The sequence below is a fragment of the Hyaena hyaena genome, unplaced genomic scaffold (genome assembly GCF_003009895.1).
Source record: "Hyaena hyaena isolate Hyena2069 unplaced genomic scaffold, ASM300989v1 scaffold_997, whole genome shotgun sequence".
Taxonomy (NCBI): domain Eukaryota; kingdom Metazoa; phylum Chordata; class Mammalia; order Carnivora; family Hyaenidae; genus Hyaena; species Hyaena hyaena.
The window spans coordinates 84719-106708 of NW_024081628.1; the positions used below are offsets into that span (position 1 = coordinate 84719).

The window sequence follows — 21990 nt, forward strand, 5'->3', positions numbered from 1 at the left end:
TCCAACACTGCTTTAAAAGTACCACATTCTTAGTCTCATCTGACTGCTCAAGGACGCCGCTGTGTACAGCTGGGTTGACATGACACAGGACACAGTAAGGCACAAGTGGATGGTGAAAGAGAAAACAAATACTTTAGGACTGTTGCGCTTTTCCTCCTGCACAAATACTAAAATATGTACCGTTTTCATGATAAAATAATGAAAAAGAAATACACATTTTTTGTTATGAAATACCTATACAAAAAAAATTTTTTTAAATGTACACCATCTGAGCTGCCAAAAAAGGTTTTAAAAAAGTATCAATTATTCCCCGTACATAAAACTATCTCTCATCAGTAGGTCCAAGAGAAAAATGTCCTGGCGCCTTACGGGAGGGAGGAGGACAAAAACAATCCCCTTCCTGTGCTCCCTAACCCCAACGTAAGACAACACCAAAGGCCAGATGTTTACAGTAGTGTATTCTACTTATTACGACAACCGATTGGAAGCTGGGGGGCAGGAAGCGCGCCGGGACCGCAGTAAGGCACTTCCGTGGACAGAGCAGCATCCCCGGCAGGTGGCCTGGGGGTGGCATGTGCCTCCCCGCCTTCCAGGGAAGACAAAGGACTGCGTGAGGCTCCTCCGGAGGGCACCGGCAACATCTCAACAGCAGGGGGAGACACGGGAGGTAAAACTTGCGGGTGAAGGTCTATACAGAAGTGGTCACTCGGTCAATGGTGTGATTGACCTCGTTCTTGTTTGAATCCAGTCCTTTAGCAGCATTCCGGTCATTCCGTAAATTCTCCACTGTCTTTTTCATATTCTTTAGCTCCCCGGGGTGTGGAGTGGCTCGCCTCAGAAGTGTTCTCTGCAAACAAACAGGGGAGTGAGTGTTTTGCTTTTATGCCATTACTCTTTCCAGCAGGCAGCTTGGAGGAGGCGGCCTCCTTCCCTCCACGAGATTATGAGTTAGAGTGGGCTGGAGCGTCTGTTTCTCGCTACGTATTTCTCAGCTGCTTACCAGCAAGCACTTAAGGGCACATGAACGTGTGGCACGGGACTTGTCAAGACTGAAAGATAACTTTCACAATAAAGAATACTTCATAAAATGTGCAATTAGTGTAATATGAAAATAAAGTTCTGTGAATGGCAAGAAAGGAAAGTTAAGATGTTAGTGTGGGGTGTGGAGAAAGAAGATGATAAAGGGGTAAAAAAAAAAAAAAGTTAAAATCCCTGCGATGTTCTATTACCCCATGTGGTCCTGACCTCCTTCAACCCTGGAGACATAGATGGGGAAGAAAAGAAAATGAGAGGGAGAAGGGCTTCTTATTTTGCTGCTGTGGGTGTTATTTATGTCATCTACTGGAGTTCACAATCTTCTAATAAAGGCCACAGTGCTGGAAGTGAAGTGATAGGGCAGGGGCAATCTTTAACAAAAATGTATTATTTGACATGTCACATGGCCTCTGGCTCATAAAACAGTATCTGTATCTTTTAGATGGACTGTCCGGGAGTTTCAGGAGAAGCCTCAAGTAGGTTAACACAGAACTGTCAGGGCACTACTGAGTCAGTGAAGGAGGAAATCGTTCCCCTCCAACAAGGCAGGCGGTATCAGCCCTGAGGAGCTATCTTCCGTGCCTCATTCCTACTTTGCACTGCATACTGTAAGTGGATGAAGTCCCAGTGACAGCTGGAATAATAAAGACTACAGACAGGGTGGAATTTAAAAGCCACCCTTTGCTGTGGGGGCTGCAAGTACTCCCTCGAAGCTCTGCTTATGAAAATCTCACTTAGCACAAGGAGTTTAAGAGGCCAAAGTCAACTTGTAGTAAGGTTTTGAGAGTGGTCACCGACTCCTGGAGATGTCGGCTGGTTGAGAGACATGTTTCAGTGTGGATGGAGTAAGGCTAAGTAGTACTTTCAAATCCCTTCCTGATTTTTGGATGAAACCTTGCAAATTAACCAACTAAGGCCACAAGTGCTCTGCCTGAAGGTGAAGAAGGGTTATGAGAAGAAGACAGAAGGTTACGTGGCTCCACAGAAGGCAAGCTGAGTCACACACACTGTGAGATGTGAAGGGAGTCAGCGCGGTGAGCCTATAGTCGGGCATGGGGAGGAGATTTTGTTCACCGAGAACAACAGACACAGAAAAAATTCCCCATCAATTTACTGGAGGCAAGAAGGGAAGCTATCATTAAAAAAAAAAAAAAGAAAAAGAATATAAACTATTCAAACAACAACCAAAAAACCCCCCAAAGTTCCATTTGCTTTATATACATTTGGTGAATCAGCACCTAGAAGTACCTAGTTTTGCCTTCTACAGATTTTTTTACATGCTGAAGCCAAAGCAGAGAACAGACAATTTGAAATTAAAAGAAACCCTTATTTTCCAGGGAGGCCAACAATTTCCATCTCCATACCGTTTCACTGTCTTCTTCGTCTTTCTCATCTTCCAAGAATCGGATTGCACTGACTCTGTTCACTGCACGCTCATTCCAGGCCTCATCAGACACATCATTCACCAAGCTCTCCAGGGCCCCACAGCGAGGCAGGTTCTCTGTTGTGACAAAGACCCCATCAGCCAGGAAGGTGGTTCATGTGACTGGTAACTGCTATGTAGCATTTCAAAAAATTTAAAGCAAAAAGAAAAAAGTCTGGGACAGGGTCATCCTTTCTTTTCAGTGATGTGTGGCTCTATTTGAGGTCATAGAAAAGATCTGTTAAGGCTTAATATTTAATTAGAGAATGTCATCATAATTTGTAGAATCCTTTTTCACAATTCTTTTCTATACACTGACGTTAAAAACTTTCTCATGGAAGTGATGTGGCTGCAAAGGTTGGATGCCAGTACTTTCCTCAGGAACACATTCCACTAGGTTTTTCCCTTGGGGTCTTAAAAGCTCCTCAAACAAGGCTGGGATCAGCAAGGTGCTTTGGGGCCTTACCACTTAGGGGGCTCCTGTCCTCCCAGAGCACTCTAGGTCTCTTTTATAAAAACCAGCTCTCGGTAAAGGATTTTTAATAGCAATTTGATGTTATTGTGAATATTTTTTCAAACCACACATAATTCACAAAACAAAGGAACAATGACTCAAAACAACAAAATGGCTTAAATGCCGTTTGGCAGTGGTGTTCAGTACTCATCCTCTAAACCATCAGTTTGGATTGTAAGGGAGTCCGTTAACTTTTTAAAGAATGTCTGTATTTTCAGCCTTAGCCATAATCCAAACCCAAAAGGCCGTGTAAGGAATCTCAGATATGAGAAGCAGGTGTGAAGGGTATGTTTCCTGCCAAGGTGCGAGGGAGCCTTCCCTGAGGAGACCCGCAGTGACCTCGCCCAGGCTGGCCCTAGGTGCATGTGGGAGCAAGAGGTCGTATGGACAGATATTGGCTCCTGTTCCTATTGGGAGGAGCCTGTGGCCATGTGAGTGTTGTCCTTAAATTCACCTTGGCAAGTAGGTTCAGAAGGCAGCTGAGGAAGCAAGACGCAGGTTAAGATCTTCTCTCCTGTGGCGTGGTCTGTGTCCGTCTGGAACGTGAGCAGAGGCTGGGACTGGTTATCCGACAACCACAGGGCCTTCAGCTTCAAGGCGGTCAGGGATAAAGGCAGATGTAATAGTCTAATTTAAAACAAAAGGAGACATCAAGGTCTCAGATCTTATAATGACGTCAATTCCTGCCAATGCAGACTGAATAAAACCATTACAAAGAGCCTACCGGGATTGGGGTCAACGTGGAACAAGATGTTATGTTTATAGTAAGATCCTTGACCATATTCTTTGTGACCAGACTCCTCGGTCGGTCACTGGGCTTCCCTCCTCTGCTGTCATCTCTCTTATTAGCACCTCTGGCCACAGGGCAAAACAAGAGGAAATTACAGAATATATGAGCCAAGTCTTACACTAGGAGGTTTCGATTTAAAGAGGAAAAAAAAAGCCAGTGTAATTGTGGAAGAATCCAGAAGCAGCAGTTTTTACTGAGTCAGTGGCGACAGCCTCACCGACGATTACCTGTTTCCAGTAGTGCCTGGCAAATCAGGACAAGAGGAAGGAGATGCCTGGGATGTTGAAGAGTTTCAGTGGCATTCAAATAAAGATTAAGAAGTTTTTCTCATGGATTGCATTTCTCCAAGGAGCTCATTTTAGGTATCCATTTCAAACGTGTCTTTTCCAGTTTCTAGACCTCCCACTTCCCAGACTCTTATGTGATAATTAATGTCCACTTTACCTTGCTTCAGTTTCAAATGAGATTGTATATATTAAAGCACTTTAAAAATTGTAATGTGACAACTGAAGATTAATTTTATATTTATGTTCACACAAATGTCTGACACAGTGGCTACACTTGGTTAACTCTATTTAGCAAAGACCCGCACCAGGAATCATATGTACTTTGTACTTTCTGAAGATTACTTTAGTGCAGTGGTTCTTAAGCAAGGGCACCTCTGCTCTGTAGGGATGTCTAGGAGTGTCTGTAGACATTTTGGGAGGTGCTTCTAGCATCTAGTGGGTAGAGGCCAGGGATATTGCTATACATCCCATAATGTAGAGGACAGCCCCGACAACCATTATGTGGCCCAAGATACTAACAGAGCTAGGGGTGAAAATAGTGCTTTACACATGTCTACCTACTGATGGTGTACTATGAAAACAACCAAGCCTCTGTTAGATACCGGTATTTAAAGGTTTAAAGAAGCTAAGATTGTATTTGATAAGGTATTTCTACTCTAAGGATGGCTCTATGTATTAAATTACAGTCTTAGCAGGGTCTTCATAAGCTGGACAATAATGAACGAGCTGATGACATTCTGAGAGCTACAAGATGAAGCCCATTTTCTTAAAGAAATCCTGGCTCATCGATACCCTAAGAAATTCTATGACTGCATATATTGCTGGGGTTCTTTCTTTTATGAAATTGCACACCTATCTCCAGTTAACACATGTGGGAGATCTACCTATACATCTTGCCAACAGATTAATGCTGCATTTTCAGACATAGATGCCATTCTGAATTAACAGGCTTATGGAAAATTAATTTGAACTCTATGTAGAGATATGAAGAGAAGTTGCACTCTAATTTTATAAAACTAATCTAAGTAAAATGTAAGCACAGACTGGTTAAGTTACTTTAAGAAATGAAGCGAAAATGATCAGAGTGCATGGAAAGTGTTAACAATGAATGCATTATTAACAAACTTTTCAGAAGAACAATCTGTGTGTTTCACAAGATATTTACAATATACTAGTCATGCAGATGGCAAAATCATTTCTTTTCCTAACAATTAGTCCAGCAAAGGCTGGTCCATCCCACACATATGTACTGGGTGCAGTACTGAGTCAGTGGAACAGTACCTGAGTCAACGTATCCATGAGATCGGCCTATGTTAAAGTACCTGTGAACGGGATGCCTAGGTCCTCAGTTGGTTGAGTGAATGGGATACATAGGGGACTCAGTTGGTTGAGTGTCCACCTTCAGCTCAGGTCATGGTCTCATGGTTCATGGGTTCAAGCCCCACATCGATCTTTGCTCTGATGGCACAGAGCCTGCTTCAGATTCTCTGCCTCCCTCTTTCACTGCCCCTTCCCCACTCTTGCTTGCTCTCTCTCAAAAACAAACATTAAAAAGAGTCTCTATGTAAGTACACTATAAAATGTCACTAATAAGGGTCAAACCAGGTGAGAAAGAAATACATACTTTAAAGTCCCAGAATCCACCAAGGGCAGTGATGGGCTTATACCATGAAGGACACCTAAAGGGATGTGAGGCAGCAGAGGCTTTACACCTCACTTCCTGTTCTGAGGTGCTGGGTCTATGAATGAGATAGAAAGTGAAATCTCTTATGCTTATACAACAAATTATTCCTGCCTCTGCCCAAAGGCTGCCTATACATATACTCAAATGCAAGGAAGTTAAAGACACGAGACATGTATTTGCTAGGCCTGGTGACAGGAATTTTTTTTAAAAGACTACCCTCACATACTGTGAAAGCTTAAAGTACCTCAAACTCTTTTGCATTTTACTGATCAAAAGGATAATTCTTTTGAATGTCTGTTACGATTTCTTTAGACATGTTTCAAGTTTCAGAGTCTTAGGCAAGAAATCTACACTCCGTGTCTCTAGATTTCTTAATCATGAAAGCATAAAGAAAAAATTACGATTTTAAAAATGTCACAAAACACAAATACTCAAACATGGTCATCACTTTTTTTTTAACGTGTTTTTTTTTGTTTTTTGTGTTTTTTTTGAGAGATAGTGTGTAAGTTGAGGAGGGGCAGAGAGAAAGGGGGACAGAGGACCCGAAGCAGGCTCCAGGCTCCGTGCTGACAGCAGCGAGCCCAATATGAGGCTTGAACTTACGAACTGTGAGATCATGACCTGAATAGAAGCCGGACACTCAACCAATTGAGCCACCCAGGGCCCCCTGGTCATTGTACCTTCTTAGAAGAATCACTGGCTTTGCAGTCCAGTGCTAAGGCAAAGGTATAAATAAAATGCTAAACAGAGCATCAATAATAAATCACAGCTTGTAAGGATGACAAATCATACAGTAAAAGCTAAAATAAATGGTTAGACTCTATGATAACAGATCTTACAATCACACTTGACCATGCCATGTAAGATTAGTGACTTGTCTAGAACACCTGTTTCCCTGTGAAGAATCAGGGTGCCAGCTTGAACATGGCTACTGCCAACTAAGCACGCACCACACATGAGATCGTTGGCAAACGCCCCACAGAGTGGTGTCCCAGAGTGTCAAAGACAGAAAAGAAAAAAAAAAAGGAGGTGCCTGGGTGGCTCAGTCAGTTGAGTATCTGACTTCAGCTAAGGTCATGATCTCACAGTCCGTGAGTTCAAGACCCACACTAGGCTCTATGCTGATAGCTCAGAGCCTGGAGCCTGTTTCAGATTCTGTGCCTCCCTTTCTCTCTGCCCCTCCCCTGCTTGTGCTCTGTCTCTCTTTGTCTCTCAAAAATAAATAAATGTTTAAAAAATGTTTAAACAATTAAAAAAAAAAAACTCTCTTCCCTGCCCAGTCTGTACACAGGGATTGTGCCAGCTGGGCTGACCCTCTCACTGATCACTGCTGCCTGTATATATATATACACTCCTCTGTTTCTCCTGGGTGTGTGTGTGTGTATTCCTGCTTTCCAGAGGAGTTAATAATACATTTTTGGTTTATTCTGGTACCTTCTGTACACTGCAGAATCAACACAAGAAACCACTGCCCTATTTGTACACATCTCAGTGTTTTATTTAGGACCACATACCCCCCAAATAAAAAGCCTGTGGTTACTATTTACATCAAGGGTACAAGGACCAAAGCAAATGAATAACCACACCATGAGCTAAGTTTCCCATTTCCAGTTAAATCCATGACCAATCAACCTGAAGTGACCTTTCCCATCTCTGCACTACTGTAGTGACTGCATTGTCAAGTTTACTTAAAAACTGGACATGGCTTGACTGACTAATGTAATATTGACTTAACCTATAGCTACATACATCTTACAATTGAATTCTTCATCTTTTACCTCCTACTGGAATTTTTTAGCTTTTCTTTTAATGTTTTATTTATTTCTGAGAGAAAGAGAGAGATAGTGTGAGCAGGGGAGGGTCAGAAAGAGAGGGAGATACAGAATCTGAAGTGGGCTCTAGGCTCTGAGCTGGCTGTCATCACAGAGCCCAACATGGGGCTCGAACCCACAAACCATGAGATCATGACCTGAGCCGAAGTTGGATGCCGAACTGACTGAGCCACCCAGGGGTCCCCGGAATTTTTAATTTTAAGCAGTTTCCAAAAATGTTTAAAGACACATAGAACATAATCAGTAGGAAAACGTAACCAAAATACCTAAAGGAAAGCCCCCTGTAACCTCAAGCCTCCACCTCTCCTCTAGAGGAACTAGTATTAATGTTTTGGTGTACTGCACAAATATGTTGTATTAAAAACAAAAATGAGAGCGCTATGTATGTCCAACAGTTGCTCTTTTTACTCAGTACCATGGGCCTCCTGTGTCACTACACAGATCATCACCTTTAACTGCCTAGTACTCCACAGTATAGCTACACTGCTGTGTTGTGTTTTGTCTTTTAATATTTCTTCCCAGCTTTCCTGAGCTATAAGTGCCATGAACACTGTGTAACTTTAAGGTGTACCTGGGATGATTTGATACACTCATATATTCTCCAGGGACTTACCATAGGAGGGTTAATTAACACCTCCATCCAGTCACACAACTACCACTTTTTGTGGGTGTGGTGTGGATGTGTGCGTGCGTGCGTGCGTGAGTGTGTGTGTGTGTGTGTGAAGAACATTTAAGATCTATTCTTAGCAACTTTCAAGGATATAATACAGTATTGTTAAATGCAGTCCCCATGATAGACATTAGGTCCCCAGACACTATTCATCTTATAACTGGGGCTTTGGACCCAGTGACCAACACCTCCCTCTCTCCCTAAGCCTCTGGTGACTACCACGCTACTCTCTATTTCTAGGAGTTCGGCTGCTTTTAGATTTCACATGTGAGATCATATAGTATTTGTCTTTTTCTGTCTGACTTATTTCACTTAGCATATTGTCCTCAAGGTCCACCCATATTGTCATAAGTAACATCATTTCCTTCTCTCTCACTTCTTTATCCATTCATCTGCTGACACTGTTCCGGTGGTTTCCATATCTTGGATACTGTGATTCATGCTGCAGGGGACACGGGGATGCCGATATCTCTTCATTTCTCTTGGACGTATATACCAGAAGTGGGACCGCTAGATCATAAGGTAGTTCCTCTATGTTTTGAGGAACCTCCATGCCATTTTCCCCAGTGGCTGCACCAATCTGCATTCCCATCAATGGTGCACAGGGGTTCCCTTGTCTCCAAGTCCTTACTGACACCTGTTATGTCTTGTCTTTTTGATAACAGCCATTCTAACAGCTCTAAGGTAATATGTTTTATTATTTTTAAATGTTTTATTTATTTACTTATTTATGTTTATGTCTTTACTTTATTTTGAGAGACAGAGACAGAGAGTGAGCAGGGGAGGGGCAGACAGAAAGAGAGACACAGAATCTGAAGCAGGCTCCAGGCTCTGAGCTGTCTGCACAGAGCCGGACATGGGGCTCGAACCCACGGACTGTGAGATCATGCCCTGAGCCAAAGTCAGACGCCTAACCAACTGAGCCACACAGGCGCCCCATAGTAGTTTTAAATGTTTTTGATGTTTATTTATTTTGAGAGAGAGAGACAGAGTGTGAGCAGGGAAGGAGCAGAGAGAGAAGGAGACAGAATCTAAAGTAGGCGCCAGGTTCTGAGCTGTCCGCACAGAGCCTGACGCAGGGCTTGACCCCACAAACTGTGAGGCCATGATCTGAGCTGAAGTTAGATGTTTAACTCACTGAGCCACCTGGGCACCCTCTTTTAGTATTTTTAAATTTAATTTTTTGGATTATAAAATTGAAAGGTACAAACTATTCCCCCATTGACCTCCACTGTTTCTGGTATTTGGTACTATTCTTCCCCAAAGATCCTTAAGATACCAGAGATATTGTGTAGTTGGTGGATATTCCTGTGGGAAAGAGTAAGAATTAAGGAAATGTGTATTCTGTGTGCACGGGTAGCTGATGATAAAAGACATCTTCTCTGTTAGTGTACCACAAGGTTGGACACCTGGTTTCCAAGTGGCATTTTATAGTTATCCTCTCACACTTGTCAACGAGTTTGTGGAAGCTAACATGTAGTCTCTCTGTGCCATCTGCTATTTTTATATGCTTAAGAGAAGGGGTGAAAACTTCTGTCGTATGTGGCATCATTTCCCATGGTGTGACATTTCTGCAAGCTAAAAAGCTGACATCGTAGCCATTTTTTTTATTAGTTTCTATACTAATACTTTAAATAAGTAGCAATTAAATACTTTAATACGTTTAAAATTTGGTTGTGAATCCATATATACATGGATTAAATGACACACTGCACTGACTCAGCTGACAGCTATGTCAGTGCACTTTTTAATGGGGTTTTTCCCCACCTCAGCCCAGGCATAATAAAAGTGTAACTTTCCCTCCTGAGAACTAGAGAACGGAGGCTTCACTCCTGTGAAAAGCAGTTTTTAGACATCAGAGCCATCGGTCTGCTCAAGAATTAGCGATGCAAATCCATGCTCACCCATGAGACAGGGATCCGGGAAGGTCTGGAGTCACCCCAGTTCCTGCTGCTGGAGGCCGGGAGGAACCACCCTTGCCAAGCTCTGTGTGCATGAGACTAAGTCCAGCAGAAAGTCAACATTCAACTCTGATTAATCCTGAGTCTCCAGTAACCAGTCAGTGGTCTTAACAATCTATCAAGAGGTCCTGAAAGCCTTAACTTGAAAACCGTGAGCATTCCCTGACGCCTGCTGGGTCCTGTAATTTATTAGCACCATTATCTACAATCTATTAGCCAGAATGAAAAATGGTGGCCTGTGCCTGACCTAAGTGACCAGCTAATCAGCACTTAGCACACAATCCCCTGAACACCCTTTGGAACTGCTGCTATCTATCATTTAAAATCAGTAATCACTTTCCCCTGGATGAGCACTTTTTCTCCTATGTAATACTCAAAAGCATTTTTTAAATTCCTTTGGTGATGAAGCCTGTGACACAAGGCATTTCGCAGTGGCCTACTATTCACTCTACAAAACTAACATTTTTAACGTCTTCATTTGTGCGACAAGTATTTACCAGGCTTTTATTGGAAGTACCATGATTGTGCTGGGGTAAATGGCACAATGACACAGGTGCCACCTCTGAACTTCAGGCACCTTCTGGTTGGGATGGTTGCACACACATTCATCACAGGGCACTCACTGCTATGTTAGGGGCAATTTTAAAAAAAGCAGGCTCCAAGAGAAGAAGGCTCCCTGACAAAAATGAAAGCATGAATGATGAGGGATAAAAGGGGGAGCCAGAGAAGGGGGTCCCAGCTAGAAAGGGCAACTGGTCTCGGCTCAGGGGAAAGAAAGCACATGTGCCATCCGAGGTGACCAAACTAAGTCAGACTGACTGAAACAAATCTGTATTTTACAAAGGTGAAGAGAAGGCATATTCCGGAAACCAGGGAGCAGTCCACCATGACCCCTGACCCTAGAACTTGAGAAACGAGCTGCTGTGACACTCGACAGGTGGCTCTTCACTTTATCACAGACAATGGATCACATGGTGATTCTGACATTGGCTGTGTTATCCTTTGGCCAGAAAAGCATCCCCAGACACAACTGTATTTATAGTTTCAGGGGGTTCGGAATCCCCAGCAGCACACATCAAGATCCCTGGTTCAAATCTCGTTCAAACTCATGCAAGCTCGTTCTTCAGAGATGAGGTAATTCAGAGGCTCAAGACTACTTAACAAAAGCTGGCTATAAGAGCTGGAGTAAAACCCAAGTATCCAGTTCTCAAGTATCCAGTTCTCAGGCAGCGCTGTTTCCCTTACATCACCATACGGCTGTTCCGGGAAGCATTTCCCCAGAAGCATCCACCTCAACTTCAAAGTGACCCACACTCAGGCTGTCCCTGACCTCTTTGACGTCATCCAGACCCATGGCCCCTGCTCTTGGACTAACAACGCCCTGGGGCCAGGGTCACTGAAGTAATCTAGAAGACTCTATTCTAGAAGACGGAGCAAAGGCAAGATGGCAAAGCTTGGGGTGGATGAATTTGGCTCTTTTTCTCAAAAAAGGGAAACCAGGACATGCTTACCTGTTCCCTGCCACATCCAGGACATGAAGCTCTGTTGCCTGTGACACCTCTGCAGGTATCCGAGTCAGTCTGTTGTCACGCACACAGAACACGGTGAGGCTGCAGCATCCGCCAATCTACAATGAGAAGGAAAGCACAGCTTTTTTCTGGGTTTGTTGGGAAGATGGTGGTGGGAGTAGAGTATCGGGTTTCTCACATGGCATGAAAATGATGCATAAAATGATGCCACATGGCTTTAAGTTTCACTGATGAACAATTATGATTAATTTAAATTATACAAAGTACTAAGTAGTCTAGTAAGTTCATGAAAATCTCTGCAATATATGAAAGTCACATATTGTAAATTAAATCATGAAAATAAACAGGACAGTTCAAAACTTTCACTCTGAAAAGCAAGTCATTTTCCACAGCTATCTAATGCAACTGTATCTGTTAGGTACATTAACTAAGCTACACAGGTCCAGACAATTTTTATTCAGTAATATGGGAGATTAAGAGTTCTACATTACAAAAATAAGGCCAAGGATGATCCATATACACCCCTTTGAAGACCTGCCCATTATATTAAATCCAGTGTTCTCAGTATTCCAGTTCATTGAGAGAGAGAGAGAGAGAGAGGGAGAGAGAAGGGAGATGGAGGGGGAGGGGAAAAAGAGGACATCTGATAGATGATACAGTATGTTAAATTCCACTGTACATCTTTTAATAGCTTTCAGCTATTCACAACTTAACTTGGTAAATTCATTATTCACTCTCCTTTGACAAATGCCAAATCAACACTATTTTAGCAAAAACAGAATTTGGTAAATACATACATTAATCTGGTAAAATTAATGTGAGTAGAAGTGTATCACTATCTGTATCCACACCAAATTTGATTACTATTTATTTTTAAAGTAAGCAGTTCAAAGGTAATTGAGCTTTGCATGAATCTGCTCTTGAAAAAAGAACATAAGCACAAAAGAATTCAATCATCCTCTTGTACAAATTGGCTCTGGTTCCACTGTCAGGAAGGCTGGACCAAGGGGGTGGAAACCTACCTTGATCTCAGACACAACAACTTTCTGCAGGACTCCATGTAGAACTACGTGCTCCCTGTACTCGCAACCCTGACCCAGGGTGACTGCAAGAAAAGGCTCATGAAGGAACCTATTGATGTCTCTCGAACACATGGAAAACTACTGTGCAGTCTCTCACTTGTGGAAGGCAAGGGACCTGCATCTTCAGTGATATCTGAACATATCTTATGCCCTTTTCCATGGATATATGTGTTGTATGTATGTATGTATGTATCTTAAAGAGAAGAATGCATATTTATGAAATGGCTACATAACTGTCTTCATGAACAATCTTATCATGGTTTCCCTTAGAAGTTATATAAAGAATTTGAGATAATATATTTAACCACAGTATTTAACCATAGTGGATGTAAAAGAAAAATAAACATAAGGAAACGTGAACATCCATCTAAAATGGAAAACACCCAGGTATGTAAAAAGACTTTAGTTTGTCCCCGTTATTTCTTAGTATTCACATTTCCCATCCCAGCAAAACTGATGCTTTCACTGTCCTCTAAAATACATCATTTTAGGGGCACCTGAATGGCTCAGTTAAGGGTCTGACTCTCGATTTCAGCTCAGGTCATGATCTCATGGTTCGTGGGAACCAGGCCTGTGTAGGGCTCTGTGCTGACAAGTGCGGAGTCGGCTTGGGATTCTCTCTCTGCCCCTCCCCTACTTGCTCTTTCTTCCTCTCTCTCTCTCTCCCGTTTGCACTCTCTCAAACTTTCTCTCTCAAAATAAATAATTTAAAAAATAATAAAATAAAAATAAAATCCATCATTTGGGTCCCACTGTTTCTTACAGAAATGCTCTTCCTTTTTCTGTCCTTCTAAATATTGTCAATCATCCAAAATTAGCTAAACATCCTCTACATCATCACATCTTCCCAAAACCCACTGGTCCACACTGACACAGTGCTCCCTGCATTTCTTCCATAATTATGGTCTATGCAAACTCTCTGACAGATTGTTTCATTGAGCTGTTTAATGTGTGCGTGTACATATAATCAGGATGCTTGGCAAGTACAGTACCCATCCTATCTACCTACCAACTCTTCTCATTTAGACATGTTTGTACACTTAGTGTTTATTTATTTATTAAGTAGTAAGAAGCTGCTACTTAAAGTTAATATCTGCTTCTATGTGTAATGAAAGCCACAAAACTCTTTTTTTTTCTATTAAGAATTACCAGAGTGTCCTCTCTTAGCTTTTATAAATACAGAGCACACGTATCATGTCCTAAAAGAGGTGTGCAACAAGATCTTTGAGGGGCTTGGCATTTTCCCCTCATGTGAGGAAGGGAATCATCTGTTTTACTCAGATGCCCAGGAATATCATAGAAGGAATCTTTTGAGGATTGACATGATGAGATTCTCTCTGATAAACTGAGATGAGCCCCGCCCCTCAAGGAAGGGAGGCCCCCTCTGGTGCCTTGCTCCATGTGGAGGGGTATCTGCACTGGGGTCAGTGGTGGGCCTGTGTGACATGTGTAGGGTCTTCTAGGTCAGCACGTGGCTGAGGCTGGGCACCCCTCAGCCTTACGATCCAGGCCTGGCTTTGAAGACATAACATTTATCCATACTGCAGGGAGGCAAAGCAGATAATATCAGTTACTCACATGCACAACCCTCATGATGGCAAAATGAACTCCTGGCAAGGTGAACAGAGCTGAGACTGCATCATAATTTGGGACGCTTTGTCATGAAGCTGTCCACTGCTCCAGCCACCTGTAGGATATCTGTTTGGGGGCCCTAATACTATACCATGTGAACATTCTCAATCTGTACCATGCATATATACTGGATATTACAAAAATTAACCAATTGAAATGGGTCAGAGAGGGCTCTAATCATTGTTAGAGCAACAAAAGTTCTGGACAAGTAAACACTCTTTAAGTATTTTGGGGGAAATCATGTCAACTCACAGTGGAGTGTGGGAGCTGTCTCCTGAGTTTATAGTCTCATTTATTTATTTTTGCTTTTTCCTTTCCCATTCTAATCTTATGCCCATTTGAGATCTCAAGGGGTGGAAAGCAATTGTATTTAAGAGCCTCCTAGACACTCTGGGTTGTCACAGTGGGCAGAGTGACCGCTTTATCTCAACTGTCTAAGGTTTTCAGAAAACAATGCCATAAAGAGTGCATGTTATTGCAGAGCGTGCTGGGATGCCTTCATCATCCTCAGAGGCACATGCTGTCCCAGGCAAACAGAAACCTCTTTCCAAATCAGCCAGAAAGGCATGGCATGAACCTTTGCTTTTAGAAAAGATTATTTTTATATAATATATATATAAATATATATTATATTTATATTATATTAAGCAGTTGAAACTGTAACTCAAAAGGCACAGTTCTTTATAGACCTCAGGGAGGGACGTGGTGCACTGGAGTGGGTGCTCTGAGATCACACAGACCTGGGCTGGAATCTCACCTCCATCATGTGTTCTGTGGGTGTGAATAGGCTACTTTAACCAAAAGTAACAGTCAGGACTAAACTGAATGAAACCACAAATACAAGTTAGCACCTATCATAGAACCTGGTCTAGTAAATGTGGCTGGCAAATAAATGTGAGCATTATGGTCTTTTCAAGGGGCAAAACCCCCAGATCGAAATAACAAGCGCAGATGACACCAGTGTACTAAGTTGCTGGGAGTGTACTGACACTGGTGAGCTCTCCCCGGAACATGCCTGAACTTAAACCTAGCTCCCCAACCACGCACCACGGCGACAAGCCATCACTGTGATAAATACAGCACGACTGTAATGCCAGGGAAGCGCTGACATGAGCTCAGTACTGTATTACAAATATTGTTCGTATGTGTTTCTTTCTCTCTTGGGCTCAGGAGGCAGAGTTTACAGGGTCCTTAGTGGTCACCGGGATGAAATGCCTATGTCACTGAGAAATTCTGGGAAGCAGGGTCACTGTTTAAATAACTTACTACCAGTTACGTAGGAAGCTGGTTATTTTTAAACTTCCTCAAACCACATAATAGTACCTTCCCAGAACACAAGGGATTGAACTTGGAGAACTACAGAATGTTGCTGAGAAACTCTGTTTGGCTGTTTCGGGTCTCTTAACTGCAGATATTTTCCTCCCCTGTTTGGATCTGATGGACTGCATCTCAAGGAGATGGGACCTGCATGTCACTGAGCAAACCCTTAGCCAGGTCAGCCTTCACTACATATTAATTGCCTACAGGTAACCTTACTCTAGGGAAGATAATCACATTCAGTGATTCAAACTGAAACCCTCAGTTAGTCATCCTTTGCCTACCTATATTCCACTTTCTGAATGCCTGCCCTAAATGTGAAGAAACTTTCATTTTCCTTCAGTATCTGCCTTTTAATATTCTGTGTAACAGAATGGAACCCACATTTCACTGGCAGAAAGGAAAACGTACAATAAGCAAAATCTGGTCAAAATATAATTTTTTTTTAATGTTTTATTTATTTCTAGGAGAGAGAGACAGCGTGAGCAGGGGAGGGTCAGAGAGAGAGGGAGTCACAGACTGAAACAGGCTCCAGGCTCTGAGCCGGCAGTCAGCACAGAGCCCGACGCGGGGCTCGAACCCACGAACCGCGAGATCATGACCTGAGCGAAAGTCGGACGCTTAACTGACTAAGCCACCCGACGCCCCAAGTGTCCAACTCTTGATTCCGGCTCAGGTCAGGATCTCATGAGATCGAGCTGCATGTTGGGTTCCATGCTGACAGCGTGGAGGCTGCTTGGGATTCTCTCTCTCTCTCTCTCTCTCTCTCTCTCTCTCTCTNGAGGGAGTCACAGACTGAAACAGGCTCCAGGCTCTGAGCCGGCAGTCAGCACAGAGCCCGACGCGGGGCTCGAACCCACGAACCGCGAGATCATGACCTAAGCGAAAGTCGGACGCTTAACCGACTAAGCCACCCAGGAGCCCCTGGTCAAAATATAATTTGAGCTGTAATCATATGCGTAATTTAGAAACCAAACACTGTTTTTGTCTCCCATCATCATCTGTGGCATATTATTTGAATGCTGCTATTTCATAAATATTTTGGAAATCATGTGGCTTTGGGACTTCCTGAATTATTGGGCCACTGACATCACTAATAGCTATGGCATTCTTCTTTTCTAATTATAAAATGGTAAGTTATATTGACTGGAAAATAAAAACCATATACACACACATACACACAAAAGCACAATGAAAAAAGATAAACCAGAAAATTCCCATCACAAAGGGATAATCGGCATTAACATTTTGAAGTACAATCTTTTAGTATCATTGCCATACACTTGCTTATGTATATACACTTCAACAAAATTAGGACCAATGCTAGTTCTTCAGCACCCCTGTTTTCATATGACATCAAGAATGTCTTCTCACGTCATTATGTTTCTAAAAGGATTCTTACTGATCCCGTAAGTATTTCACTCTACAGCTGACTCACAGATCACCCAGAGTACACATTGCTAGTTGGTTCTGCCGTTTCTTCCCTGTGTAATCTTGGGTGAGTTTCTTATGCTGAGTCTCAGTTTCACAATATCTTGCATATGGATAACAATTTAGCCACACCTCACAGAACTGTTGTGAAAATCAGACAAGCATATGCAGGAAAGCCCTCAACACGGCTCCTGGTGCAGGTTAGCTGCCCCTGCACATGCTTGATGGGGAGCCTGAAATCTGTTAGCTGCTCCTCTACATATGTGAGAAATCTTCTTGGGCATGATTTTAATGTATGTCCATAATTGTTTTCTTAGGACAAAGTCCTAGAAGTGGCATTCCAGGATCAAAGGGTATGAACACTTTCAAAGGTTTTGATATTACTTTCCTCCCTTCCAGAGAAGCTGTAATAAGTTATTCTTACATGACAACATGCATTTTCCCATGTCCTTGCCAACACTTGGTATCCTTATTATTTTTTTAATCTACAATTTGACACGTCAAGAAGCTTCCATTAAAATTTCTGTGAATATTGATGGGGCTAAAATTTTTTTCACACACATAGCCATTTCTATTTTTAACTCTCTGAATCACTTATTATCTCCTGTGATCGGTTCTTTGCTTTTATTTTTGTCTGCTTTTTTCTACTAGTGGGACTATCTTTTTTCTCAATGATCTGGAATGATTTTAAGCAGAGTAAGGGGAGACCTCCCTCAGGTGATGTTGTAAATGTCCCCTTACCCCAGGCTGACTTTACCTTCTTGATGATCAGAAATCTAATTTTCACACAGACACATCAATCAACTGTTTCTTTTATGACCTATTTCCTCTTTTAAGTTTAGGAATGCCGTCTCCATTTTGATATCCAATAGCCAACTATATCTTATTCTAGTATTTTTAGGTTTTACCTCATCTCTCTTATCAATAATCAGTTTCAGAATATGATGGAAGCTTACATTAAATTGAATTGTAATAAGAAGAAGATAGAAAGCTATCCACAGAATGAACTGTCACCACAGATACTTACAAAAATTACAACAATATTTATGGGTAATTAATGTTGAGAGATTGCCTCATTTTTAAAAAAGTGGAAAAAAAGCTCTGATGAATGATCTTCCAATCCTATCTTGCCTCATGTAACTGTAGACATGATCTTGACATAGAGTCAAGATCACTTTTCATTTTGACCTAATAAAGACAAAAGACTAAGCTTGGACACATGCTCAGTTTCTTTTGGCCAGAAACTCTTTAGCTGGGGCAGGTGGTTTGAAGGTACAATTTGGCTGGGAAATGACATGAAGCTGCCTGATCTCTTTCATCATACCCATGATCACACATAAACCAATTCCCTGTCTGTCCACGCATCATATAGCACAGTCTCTTCTCCTCAATTCTTCCCTCTACCAAAAACATGAGCTTTTTAAGGAGACTTCTTTTCCCGGAAGCATTCATACTTATACGAGAGGATGAGAAATGAAAGACACAAATAACTTGCTGAAAAACTCATAAGCATGCCACAGGAAGCAAATAAAGCACATCTAGCCTTTCCATTAGAGAGATAGTTGTGCCAACAAACTTGAATTTAGTGAAGACAGATGAGCTGCCATGTCACGCCTTTCAGAATGTCTAAATAACTTAAAATGTAATTCACAGAAAAGCATTCTTTTGAGAGAGAATGGTTTGAACAAATCTGACAAACACATAACAAAATAAGGTTCCAGGCCATGCAGTCATTTTGAAAAACAAAAAACTGAGTTTAGAGGAAAATGTACAATATTTTACAATGAGGAACACACACAGCAGTCAGTTGATTTGGATCTTCATGCATTTATGAAGCAAAATGGAAGTTAGAGATGCAACTGTGGTCTGAACAATACTTACAAGATAACAAGTTTACCCGACTTTTCTAAATTTCCAAGCAGCTAACAATTAAGAAAATAAGAAACATTCATTGATTTGCAAATGTTTACTACAAATAACACCACAAAACACAAACAAAATCTGTTATTGTGACCCACACAGTACAAACATTTTCCCCTTGTTTGGGAAAAAACAAATACAAATAAACACTGAAAACGACTAAGGAGCTGTGCTATATAAAACTGATGATATGCAAGAATATCAAATTAAAGAAAGACAAAAAATAGGAAGAACCACACAGCACACCAGAGCAATAGCAATTAAAACAATCATGGATTTTGGGCCTATACGTTGAATTGGTCAGCATTTCAGTTTAGATAGGTCATGCATACAACTTCATGGTTCAAGAAGAAGTAGTCACATTTTGAAAGAGAAGACTCCAATCAGGCAAGTATAGCATATGATCTAATGGTATCAAGCTTGGAGGCAGAGCAAGTGTACACAGCCCACCCCATCTGTCCCCCACCCAGTTACACACACACACGGTCACAGGGCCTACCACACTCACTGCACAGAGACTAATGGCACAGTGGTGCTCCCCAGACCAACGTGACACATTTTGGGGTCAGGAGGACTTCAGGGGCCTGGCTGCTCAGCCCCAATGGTCAACAGCAAGTACTCAGCCATTTCTGCTGGGTCACCAAACTGTAAGCCACGTCAGAACGAGGATATGTGCTCAGGGCATCTTCCTGCTCTGGGAGGTGAGCTTGCATGAGTAGTCACTAGTGAAGGTGTGCCAGAAGAGAGTGGATTCTGCTGTGAACATTCTTGGCTTTACCTCACAGCTGAAGGAAGGGGCACAGACTTTAATCCTTTGTAAACTCTACATGCCACAAAGCCAACCACAATTCCATAGAGAAGAGATGCCATGTGACAGCTAAGAAAATGCTTTGAAGCTAGGACTATTTTCATACTATGTTCACTTTCCACAACGTGGAAAGCTGTTCTAAGAAACTTACACAGACACACGGCATGTGGTGGGCATAACCCTCTGAACCCTGAGGGCAAGTTTCATTCTCAGAATGTAAAGAGGACAGATGCCGAAATGAAGGCAATCATTTTACAAGTAAAATGTTAAAGTTTTGTATAGAATGTTCCTTCGAAAGAGAATCAGAAGAGAGGGACGGGGAAGACAGGCTGGGTGGAGAAGCCTACTGGGGATGGCCATTCAACTTCTTCCAAGCACTCTCGTTGGCACTAACCTTGAAAGTGTCCCTAAAATTAATTAATTTTCTAACATATCCACACTAAAGATAGTTTGACCTCTCTTTACTGACTCAAGGGCACACCAATGAACAGGCTGGACCGAACCTGTATCTAACCTGAGTGGTCATGCTCTCTCAGCCTATGCAAGCAGGGGGCTTGCTGTCAGGACATATCTCTCACATCGGTTCTGCTAACTCCTAGCTATGTAAGGCCTGCTAAGGAAAACTTTTCCCTGGGCTAAGTTTCCTCCTCTGTAAATAAGGAAATTTCCCTCATGGCCTCACCTGTTGTGAAGATCCAGTGAGTTATTCAATATGACAGCTCTGGGTACAGTGCATGGCGCTGAGAAAGCACATATTAAATTCTTTCTACTTCTCTGTGCATGTGTCTATGTATCTGGTCTATTACCCATGCAACAAGAGTAAAATCAATATTCAGAATATTAGCTCTGTGTTGTGGTTTATTACTGTGAGGAGGCAACCAAAATGTGCTCATTAGCAGGATCTCTTACTTGTGAGCCAGTTTAGCAGAGATACAGTTAAATCTTTCTGTGGGGAACAGTTTCACTGAAGTACCAGGGCTCAGAGTAAGGGTGGGTCAGAAAATGGCCACATTTATAACAAATACCCACCATGCTTCCCCTCAGGAATGCTGGCTGTCTTGCCCAGGCAGAAGGCTGGGACAATGAGGGTACAATGTAAAGATGGGGAAAGAGAAACCACACCAAGCCCTAGGGAAATAAGAAACCCCCAAGTTCTGGCTGGTGGGATGGCAGGTTTAAAATCATCCCAAGAAGATGTAGGAAAGGGTCAAGATAGAAACATTTGCAAATGTTTTCTACAAATAACACCACACTATGCTTGGCCAGGGATTATACCACATGATACTACACCTTGTCACGTGAGGCCTATCAAAAGGGGAGGGCCCACTAGCATTTGATGGGAGGAAGAAAGGCGGCTGCAAAGGGGTTTCAGGCTAATGGCCAACAAAAAAATCAATCTCGATACTACCCACCTCCAAGTTCTCCTAGTTCCAAAGAGAAGGTAAACCTTCTTATTAAACATCAGACTAGATGCCTCCCTGTTGCATCTGCTCTGAATTTCCTTCTCAACCTCAGCATTTCCACTTCCCTTTCCAGAATTTGCATGCCTCTGAGTCTGCACAACTATTCCCCACAATGGATGGTGATGGTCTTTTCTCCTGGTTGGACGGACCATTGGCCAAAAAAAAGAAAAAAATACCTAAGAATCTGTCTATAGCTTCCCATTCATCCTCCTCCATGGAAATGCCTTTGTGAAGAGTTCATTCACTCTCTCCTGGACATTAACACTGCCTGGAATCAATCTCTGCCTAGGAAAAAGGTTGCATCCAGGTCCACTTTTATACTTCTAATGTCTTTGGAAGTGGTTTAATTTCACTTTAAATTCAGCCCCAACGTCATCTACTTTCTCCTCTGCTAAACTCCCAAATGGTGTCACCGTTCTCTCCATGTCAAGTCAGAACCTCAAACTCTCCCTTTTCTCCCATTTAAAATCCTATCAAGTCACCTTTCTCAATAATGCTCAGAATCCTCTGGACCCACCTACTCTCTTTAATGGTACTGATGATTGTTCTTTGATACAACGCCTCTGACCATCTCTGTGCCCGCAAATGAGAGTATGTAACATTTAAAAAGAA

General features: G+C 42.2%; 1 protein-coding gene across 1 annotated transcript in view; it reads right to left on the reverse strand.

Moving 5' to 3' along the window:
* Positions 1 to 236: 236 nt before the first annotated feature.
* Positions 237 to 21990, reverse strand: part of LRRC1 (leucine rich repeat containing 1) — a 135547-nt gene continuing 113793 nt past the window's right edge. Inside the window, exons 11-14 of the mRNA XM_039221676.1 lie at positions 11708 to 11823; positions 3427 to 3599; positions 2400 to 2536; positions 237 to 847 (exon numbers count right to left, since the gene is read on the reverse strand). Of these exons, the coding sequence (XP_039077607.1) occupies positions 689 to 847; positions 2400 to 2536; positions 3427 to 3599; positions 11708 to 11823 (585 nt within the window). The 3' untranslated portion in view covers positions 237 to 688. The remainder of the gene's footprint in view (positions 848 to 2399; positions 2537 to 3426; positions 3600 to 11707; positions 11824 to 21990) is intronic.